This window comes from Dendrobium catenatum, unplaced genomic scaffold, assembly GCF_001605985.2.
Source record: "Dendrobium catenatum unplaced genomic scaffold, ASM160598v2 fragScaff_scaffold_133, whole genome shotgun sequence".
In the NCBI taxonomy this organism is placed as follows: domain Eukaryota; kingdom Viridiplantae; phylum Streptophyta; class Magnoliopsida; order Asparagales; family Orchidaceae; genus Dendrobium; species Dendrobium catenatum.
Window position 1 is genome coordinate 1,347,628 of NW_021318595.1, and position 10,925 is coordinate 1,358,552.

A 10,925-nucleotide genomic window follows, 5' to 3' on the forward strand; every position below is an offset into this window, starting at 1 on the left:
CTAAGTGGAAAAACATCTATTTTATTCTCTCTCTTTTATATATAATAAATATTCATTCATTTATTAACCAGATCAATACAGACATCCTGAACTGGTTAATTTCATTAAACAAAACCAATAAAACGTGAAAAACATAATTTACATTACTACTGTTAATAATTACAATGCACAATAAGAGTCCAAAATAATATATACAATAGTCACACTGGCTACAAAAAAAAATACATATACCAAAATCTGACATAAAAACTATACTAGCATAAGTGCACAAACTCAAACTACATGGTGCTTACCTGAAATCATTTAAAATCATATAATGAGCATAAAAGCCCAGCAAGTAATTAAAATTTTGTCACTACATTCAATACAAGACAAAAAAATAAATATGTATGTTCAATTCTAATCAATATCAATCATCAATTAAAATGAGCAATAAAAATCTCAAAAATTAATAATAAAATCAATATAATCAGTAAAATCACTCAATAAGTTATACTAGTATGTCATATTATGATGTATCAATATTAATGTCAGTAAAATTTTAGTTTTATCTATCAATCAGTTAATCTAAAGCAAGACATGACAATCCAACTTTAATATGTGTTTTCTATTGTACATCTATTATCTATCATAACTATCAATCTGTCAATCTTATCTTATATTAATAATTTATTTTCACAAATGACTTTCAATAATCATTTAATAGTCGTCACCCTCTACCCATCAGCGTAATTCGGTCAGTCAACTACAGGCTACAACTAGAATTATACCACTAACAATTTATTTAAAGGAAAGTCGGTCGGCCTACCCTCCAACACAGGGTATTATATTCTAAGAGATAACACATATTCATTATAATGTTAACAATAGTTTTCCTTGCTTATATGCAAATGATATCATTTTTTCAACGCAATATAAGCCAGTCTCATGTAAGAAATGCAGAAATGTATAAATATAAGAAAATCTATCAATTTTGTCTGATACACATTTACTTCAAACAATCATAACTTTCAATTTAATAGGTGAAATTTTAATATATTCCTGTCAAAATGTTCATATTAATGATATCAATCACATACAAAAAGTTATGAGATGAAAATTTTATCAATATAAAATTATCCTCATTTTTCGGTAACGAAAATATAAATTTGATCAGAAAAATACCCAAAACACAAAAATTATTGAAATCAGAAATAGGGTAGCGGTTCCTTACAACGAGATGAGCAACTATAGGCTTTACAAGCATTACACCAAAAGGCGTCTCGATGTTTAAGAGTTTAGCTTCTTTTACTTAATGGATTTCATAAATTTTAAGCCAAATTTAAAAACTGACTTGGCCATAAGATAGATATGATTGTGTTTTAATTATAATAATTTTTTCATAATTTTCGAACACTGGTGCAAATTCTTAAGAAATTGATACATGTCAGTCTATGATGCACAGACATGGGCACGGCGACACGGATACAACAAAACACGGACACAGGACACGTCAGTTATTGAAAATATAGGACACGGGCACGAGTTGGACATGGTATTATAGTTTTTATATTTAAAAAATAATGTATAAAAATTAAATAAGTATGATTTTAAAAATAATTTGAAAATAATAAGTCATTTAACTAGAATTTGTGCTTAAAATGATTAGTATTAAGATATCGAGAGTCAGGCGTCGATGCCGTTTATCAGTCACTAAGAGAGGAGATGAAAATAACTTCATTGCCAAAAAGAAATGAAAATGAGAATATCCGATGATTGGGTAATAAGTGCGGACGTTGATTTGGTGTTGTGGATAGTAAATAAGAAATTTAGTTTAAATCATGTCAAATACAAGAAATTATATTTAAAAAAATTCATAAAATATTTAAAATACGCGTGCGTGTCCAATTTATATTTAATATTTTTAATCAGACAAATTTTCGGCGTGTCCAACACTTGTCGAATGAGTGTCGTGTCGGATAAGTTGTCGAACACTGCACGCCTCTTTGAGGAGAAGTGTTGGTGATCATAGATGTCAGTATAAGTGGGGATTTTTATAACATGGACTATCCGTTTTGCAAATCAATTTCACTAGTATTTTCTAAATAAAATGATTTATTTCATTGATATTTTTCTATAATTTTTAAAGCCCAAAGAATATATATGAATTTTAAACTAAAAATTTGATTGAATTACATAATTAAATAATATTATATTATTATTATATTATAAATATCATAATCCATTAACATACCTTTATTAAAGCCTTCTCCATATTCTTTATTCGGCTAAGCAGCAACAGAGAAATAAATTAGGAATTTTGAGAGAATTGTGATGAGAGAGAAAATACAAATGAGGATTTGAAGATCGTAAAGCGATTTTCGCCACTCCGTCCTGTTGGAATAGTTGCTCGTCTAGCTGTAAGAAATCGTTACCCTATTTCTGATTTCAAATATTTTGTATTTTTTGATATTTTTCTGATCAAATTGATATTTCCATTATTAAAAAATGAAGATAATTTTGTATTCGTAAAACTTTCATCACATAACTTTTTGTATGTGATAAATGTTATTAATATGAACATTTTGATATGAATATATTGAATTTTCACCTGCTAAATTGAAAATAATAATTTTTTAAAATAAATGCTTAGTAGATAAATTTAATAGATTTCTTTGTATGTATACATTTATGCATTTCATACATTATATTGCTGTATATTGCACGAGAAAAATGATAGTATTTACACATAAGCAAAGAAGACTATTTTAATACTATAATGAATACGAGTTAGCTATTAAAATATAATACCCTACGTGGGAGGGTTGGTAGATGGGCTTTTTTTAAATAAAAGGTTATTGGTATAATTCTAGTTTGTAGCCTATAACCGACTAGCTGAATTACGCCGACGGGCAGAGGGTGACGACTCTTAAATTATTATTGAAAATCGCTCATAAAAATAAATGATTAACATAATATAAAATTGACAGATTAATATCTATGACAGATAACAGATATATAAAAGAAAACACACATTAAAGATGTATTGTCATGTCTTGCTTTACATTAATTGACTGATAGAAAAAACTAAAATTATACTCACATTAATATTAATACAACATAATATAACATACTAGCATGACTTATTGGGTGACTTTACTGATCATATTATTTTATTTTATTTTATTGCTCATATTAAATGATGATTGATATTGACTAGAATTTAACATACATATTGATTTTTTTATCTTGTATTGAAAACAATGATAGAGTTTTTTATTACTTGTTAAACTTTTATTCTCATTATGTGATTTTAAATGATTTCAAGTAAGAAACTTGTAGATTGAGCCTAGTATAATTTTTATAACAGATTTTGGTTTATATATTTTTTGTGGCCAGTGTGACTTTTGTATGTATTATTTTAGACACTTGTTTAGATTGTAATTATCAACAGTAGTAATGTGATTATATTTTTCGCATTTTATTGATTTTCTTTGATGAAATTAATTAGTTCTGAATGTCTGTATTGATCTGATTGATGAGCACAATTAAATGCGAAGTTTCTTATGAAAATTCCAACCATTACACTAAAAGGTGCCTCGATGTTTAAGAGTTTAGCTTCTTTTATTTAAGGGAATTCACAAACTCCCCCAGTTAAGTAACTAACGTGCTCGTCAGCACCTTTATCCCAGAATCATCCACTAGGCCAATAGGATTCTAGAGGCGGCCCCTATAAGTTTAAGTGGTGGCTCCTGTCATGTAACACTTTGTCGTATACATGGTTTAAGAGGTGGCTCTCATAATGTAGCACTTTGTCTTGTATAACACTTAATTCCCATCTTCCGGCTAGTGTATTACTTTGATACCATTTGTAACAGCTCAAACTCTTAATTATCAATATATTGTCCGTTTTGGCCTCAGAGTCTCACGGTTTTGTCATGTTGGTATAACTTCTCAGAATGTTACCCATTCCAGAATTGCCCTGGGATGAGCAAGCTTAACTGTGAAGTTTCTTACGAAAATTTTAACTATTACACCAAAAGGTACCTCGATGTTTAAGAGTTTAGCTTTTTTAATTATCTTTTATAATACTCAATAAAAAAGACTCGCTTACTGAATCATATCTTCTTTCAGTATGGAGAATCTCCGGCCACAAAATGTTATGGATTAAACTCAGCAAATATAGATGTGCTTCTTACTTCCTTCCATTCCCAAGATCTTTCTTTTGGGAAAAACAAATTAAGGCTCTTTGAATGTTCTCTCATTTGTAAATCAATAAATCAAAATGTCTTACCTTCATCATGTCTACGATAATAACTATATTAGGATCAACCAAAACAAAGACTACATGCTAACAATGCCCCGATACGAATCCCACCAGCATCAAGGATTCAAGCTCAGAGCATTGCAAAGGTCACACCATCAACCTCAATCTCCAACATGGCTGAAGGCCTATCATACGGAGGAAAGCTAGTGATGGATGAACAATGAATGAAATAATTTGCAAGTGTTTTTTAACTAGTTGTTTAGAATGTTATTGCAATGACCAAGGTTTAAAATTACGTAAATAAGCCTCGAGGCATTTTTCGTCTATAAAGCAAGGTGTAAGCCTCGAGGCGGTGTGAGGCGTAAAACTCACAGACGAAGAATTGCTTAAATGAGAATTTAAGTATTCTAGCAGGTAAATAATAGTAAGAATCTATGATACAATAAAAACATCTAAATTAGAAGTGAACTTAGCGGAAAACAATAAAATAGATGCAATATATGCATCTCATAGCATAATTCAAAGTGTCAAACTACAAATTGAAGTCTATCAGAACTCTCAAAGTATAAATAAGAAAGAACATCTAAAATCCAATCACGTCTCATCACTAAATGGGTCTTCAATAGAGGCATCTTCATCTCCGGCGAGAGAGGCAGCAGGAAGGTCGGACGAGGGACGCTAGTGCGGAGCTTTGCGGCTTTGTGAGGTTCAGGTCGGACGAGGGAAACTAGGGAGGAATGAATGGGATATTTGATTAGGCACTTAAGTGGGACCCATTTGCTTGAGGCGTACGCCTCCCCTGTTATTGTGCCTCAGGTTTTATGAGGCGCACGCCTCTCTTGGTCCTAGAATTGCTTAAGCAATAATGTACCTGGGGGTGAAATTGCGTAGGACAGATGTTTTTTTTTTTTTTTACTGGCTTAGATGGTTAAGATTATATAATGCTAGGGACATTTGTCATCATATAATGATGCTGCTGATTGAACGTAACATATATGGGACATCATAAGGCAAGAAAACGATAATGAAAAAGCTAGAATCATCTTATTTTGAGTTTCCCCTTCTTCTTTGTTACTCTCTCCAACCAGAGTCTTCTCTGCCACCACCTTGTCTTCCGTAATTGCTGGAGTCTCCTGCAAACATAGTGATCACCATTCATCCCACATCATTTGGTGCTCTCATTGTTCTCCTCACACCTCTATCTAGTTTAAGGCCCATAGTACCCATGAGACCAAATTAAACGAATGAATGGCCACTATCAAGGAGTGGCTGGCCGAAGTTGTTGATCTACTCCGTGAGGTACCTAGGTATGCCCATGAAAGGACTTTGCTACAATTATGATGAATGGTTCCATCCAAGTCACATGTGCAAGGGAACAATATTTGTTGTATAAATTAAACATTTGAACCAGATCGCAATTCTTCGGATTGCAATGCGAACATAACATCTCAAGCTAATGAATCCAATCACATTTTCACCAACTCCGAACAAGATCACACATATATTAGTTTACATACCCTTGATGTCCAATTCACTGAGCATACCTTTCAAATTACTAGCTATCTCATTAACACATCCAACTCTTGCTTGATAGCGGCTCCACTCATAACTTCATTCAACAATGTTTGGTTGAATTTCTCGTACTATCAATAAAGGTAACTACTTCAATTCACATCTTAGTCGTCAATTGGGACAAACTAGACTACAACACCAAGTGTGTGAAACTCACATTACTCTTACTGAACAACAAATTCATACTCAATTTATTTGTTTTGCAAATTTTAGGAGTTAACATCATATTGGGAGTTTGATGGCTTCGTTAACGATGTCTTTTACAAAACAAGGATAACCAATCATTTTGCATAGCAAACAAGCCCCAGAATTCTAACCAATACAGCATAGCCAATTAATTAAATTGTCCACGAGAGTATCCATCGTATATTGCGCCACCCTCGCCTACTACAACTCTGCATTCCCTATCATAACCCACATCACATCCAATTCCACATTCTTTGTTAAATACCTACACTGATCTCTCTGTTAAACCTACTACCCTTCCACCACATTGACCTGAAGACTACCACATCCAATTAAAACCAAGAACAACTCCAATAATTTCCAACCCTATCGGTAACTAACAACAAAAAAAGCAATAAAAAAGTTCAGGAAATGCTACAAAACAATATCACTCAACCAAGTAACAATGCTCTCCCCCGTATTGCTCATAAAAAAAGAATGGCACATGGTGCTAGAATAGACGATCAATTTCTTAATCAATCCACAACTCCTAACAAATTTCCTATTCAAGCGCGGATGAGATGCTAGATGAATTACAAGGCACATCCACATTCTCAAAATTATTCCTCCACACTAGTTACCATCAAGTATGCATGACCTCAGCCGACATCCACAAGAATGTTGTTCATACGCATGAAGATGATGTTGTTAGACCTAACTAATGCCCCTTTAACTTTTAGAACACCAAGAAGTTCATAAAATAATAATAATAATAAAAAGAACACCAAGAAGTTCATCTTTAAACCATTTTTTGTGATAATATATCAGTTTTTTATAATATTCTTTTCTACAATGGTATTATATAGGATCATATTATGCATCAACATATCTACTTTAACTGCCTCCACTCAAATTCCTTTCAGCACTTGCACCCCAAATGCTCTTTTGGCCAGTCACAAATAGACTATCTTGGCACACTCTCAACAGAAGAAGCCCACCCTAACCATATCCAAGCCATATTGTAATGACCTACTCTCATAACTGTCAAGGCCCTTTGCATCTTCCCCAACTTGGTGGGATACAATAAACTATTCATCCACAACTTTGACAATATCATGAGATCACTTGCACAGTTGCACTCAAATTCCTTTCAGCACTTGCACCCCAAATGCTCTTTTGGCCAGTCACAAATAGACTATCTTGGTACACTCTCAACAGAAGAAGCCCACCCTAACCATATCCAAGCCATATTGTAATGACCTACTCTCATAACTGTCAAGGCCCTTTGCATCTTCCCCAACTTGGTGGGATACAATAAACTATTCATCCACAACTTTGACAATATCATGAGATCACCGGTCAACCTCTTATAATGTGATGACTTCTATTGGACCAATCAAGCACATCAAATTTTTGAAAGCTTATAGCATGCCTGAAAAATACTCTCTTACTGACACTACCAAAATTTACACAACCCTTCAATCTAGACAACAACATGTCCGGCATTGGCATTGGCATCGGCACTGATTTAAGCCAACATGGTAAGCTGATTGCATTTTACAACAAAAAGCACAATTCAAAATGCAACAAGGGTTGACATATGTCTGAGAAATGTTTGCCATACTAAAGCAAATACAAAATGGTGTCAATACTTGCTAGGTTCCAAACATATCATTAGGACCGATCAAAAAATATCTGATAGCTCATGTCACAAGCAGTCCAAGCCCAATAACAACAACATTTCTTAATTAATTTACTGGGTTATGAAGATACAAATGAACATGAGCCAGGGAGCACAAATGAAGTGGCTAACGCACTTTCTATAATTTATGAAACTAGCAGCTCTACAACAATAGGTCCAAAAAATTTCACATTGTTTTCTAGCACAATCTCAAATACTCTACAACAGATAAGACAAGAAACTGCCACAAACCCTGAGCTTATCCAATTGCGATCGCAAATTGAAAACAGTTCCAAAACACATCTCCAAAACTAACTAATGGATGGCCTAATACTCAAAAACAAGAGCACGCGAATCACCTCTTCCTCCAATCTCAAACAAGAACTCCTGCAACAATACCACAATAATGTGATTGGAGACCAAAGGTGAATCCGCAAAGCTCTTGTTGGCTCCAGCAATAATTCTTGGCCACACATGAAAACAAATATATGCAACTTCATCCAAAGTTGCCCAATCTGTCAAGCACTTAGTACAAGTCCCTAGCTCCTTCCTGCTTATTACAACCCCTTCCAATACTAGCAACAATATGAGAAGATTTGACAATGAACTATATCATATGCTTACCTCTAGCTTGAGCAAATAAACCAATAATAGTGGTCATTGATCGCTAAACTAGATACGCATATTTCCTAGCTATGCCCGCCAACTTCATTGAGATATGACTTCATGGCATTCCAAAAACAATAGTTTCCAATCATGAGCACTTTCTGGTGAGCTCACTGCAAATAAATGAAAACAAATATTCACTTAGATCAACCCATCATCCCAAATCTGATGGCCAAGCATAAGTCACTAGTCGCAATTTTGAACAATACCTCCACATTATGCTATGAACAATCCAAAATCTTGGATTAAATTCATAGTGTATTAAGTTCTTGTACAGAACTTCTTTTCACTCCACCATGGGAATGTCCCTATTTCAAGCCTTGTACAACCACCTTCCACCATCGATTGAACCATACATTAGCTAAAATATCTTTTGGCACTGACATTCAGCAATGGCTTCAACACGTGATGAAATTCTATGCTGTCTTTGGCATAATCTGGAGCACGCTCAACTGCGTATGAAGCAACAAACTAATAAACATAGCCAAGATCTTCATATTGAAGTAAATTACATCGTCCTCATCAAACTGCAACCATGATGCTAGATATCACTCCTTTTCAAGTACTACTCTAAGCTCAACAGTCTATACTTTAGGCTATTTATAATTCTGGAAAGAATTGAATAAGTAGCATACAAATCAGATTTGCCTCACGCACACATAGACTCGTGTTCTAAGATTTTTAACTAAACCATACAAACTAAATCAACACCTACATTCAATCCCACTACCCCTAAAAAGTTGTTGAATCACCTAGTTCTGCAACCGAAATATATCCAAGATTTCCATCAACTCTCCACCAACAACAATAAAATCCAACAACTCCAAATTAAGTGGCAAGACTTGCCACCTAAAAATGCCACGTGGGTGAATGAAGAGGAAGTGCAGTAGGCCTACCCAAACCTCAACCTTAAGGACAAAGTTGTTCTTTTGAGGGCAACAGGAATTAATACAAAAACCCACCAACATAAACGATACAAGCCACAAAGCACCGTCAAGGCCGCACCATGAGCTCGATCTCCAGCATGGTTGAAAGATCAGCATATTGAGGAAGGCTACTGATAGATTAACACAGGGAAAAATAATATGAAAGTGTAGTTACCTGGTTGTTTGCTTTGTTATTATGAGGACAAATGTCCCATTTTTACCACTTCAGTTAATTAAGGTATGATGCTAGAGACACTTGTCATCATATAATGATAGTAATGATTAGAAGTAAAAGAATGTGGGATGTGTTGAGGTATGGAAAGGGCAATGAAAAAGCTGGAATCGTCTTCCCGAATTTTACTTTCTCAGCCTCCTCCTTGTCTAACGCCATCACTGATGTGCTTGGCGATCATCGTTTATCCCGCATCATAACCTTTCAAATGTAGTAAATGTAACTAAATGCAATAATAATAGCTTTAAGGCAATTTTGTGGTAAGACGACTATTATTTGCTTGACAAAGAGGATGGAAATAGTCAAATTGAATCTCTAATTTGAATGGATACTGATTACATTTTGGGTTATCTTCTTCTTTAATGACAATCAATCTTGTTTACTGTTTTTTTGAGAACTTAAATACTCTGCATGCATCTATTTCTCGTGAAATAGCGATATGTTTATTGACTATTGTTTTTCATATGTAAAAATGTGATCCATTTTGCCACACTCCGTCCATCTCTCTACCAAAATGAAAACCCTAAACACAAACTCGTCCACCGACAAAAAATGCACAGGGCAAGAAAACAGATAGCAATTAGTGAGCATGTAAAAACTACTGCGCAAAACACATTTATAAAATCAAGTTGAAAAAACACATTTAGCAAGCTCGAATGTAACAATCCATTTTCTCGGCTAAGCAGATCTGGCGCTACAAAGAAAATACATCACCTAAAGAACCTCAATCAACATCATCCAAACCCTAGATCTACAGCTACAGTCAATATTCCAACGTCGAGGAATAAGGAAACCAACACTAACCCTAGCTTTGAAATGACCGACGTGTTTGAAGGTCATCTGTGAAATGGTTAAAGATTATATATGTTAATTGGACCTGCTTGGTGGTGAGCGTGCACTGTCGGTTGAAGTCATCGAAAAAGGAGGGCGATTCGGTGGGAACTTCCTCGTCCACCTCCATTCCAACTAGCATCTTAGCCCTCTCCAATGCTCTGCTCATCTTCTCCATGTCGATCCCCCTGTCGTGAGTGGCAGGACTGGGACACCGCGATGGAGCGCTACTGAAGAAGGCCGAAAAGACGATCAAAAAACACTTTTTAACTGCAATAGATGGCACTTTAATAAATTTATACATATCTATGATCGAATTTTTTATATACAACATAAATAATATTAATAGGAGTCTAGAAAAATTATATAATTTGTACGAATATTGGATAATCTTTAAATTATTTTTTTAATTAAATAATAATCATCTAAACTCCAATTTGACATGCTCATGATCAAATTATTAAGCTCGACAAAACGAATACAATGAGACTAATATCGCTCAATTTAAATATCATTATGACACTTAAATGTTGAAAAAATACTTCATAATGAAGGGGTTCTTATGGACCGTATGATTTAGTATTTTGAATTCTGATTCAAATTATC

At 34.1% G+C, this 10,925-nt stretch overlaps 1 protein-coding gene across 1 annotated transcript in view; it reads right to left on the reverse strand.

Annotated features, from left to right (window-relative positions):
* Positions 1-10,554, reverse strand: part of LOC110096987 (vesicle transport protein SFT2B) — a 44,836-nt gene extending 34,282 nt beyond the window's left edge. The window contains exon 1 of the mRNA XM_020823166.2: positions 10,366-10,554. Within this exon, the coding sequence (XP_020678825.1) occupies positions 10,366-10,497 (132 nt within the window). The 5' untranslated portion in view covers positions 10,498-10,554. The remainder of the gene's footprint in view (positions 1-10,365) is intronic.
* Positions 10,555-10,925: the final 371 nt, after the last annotated feature.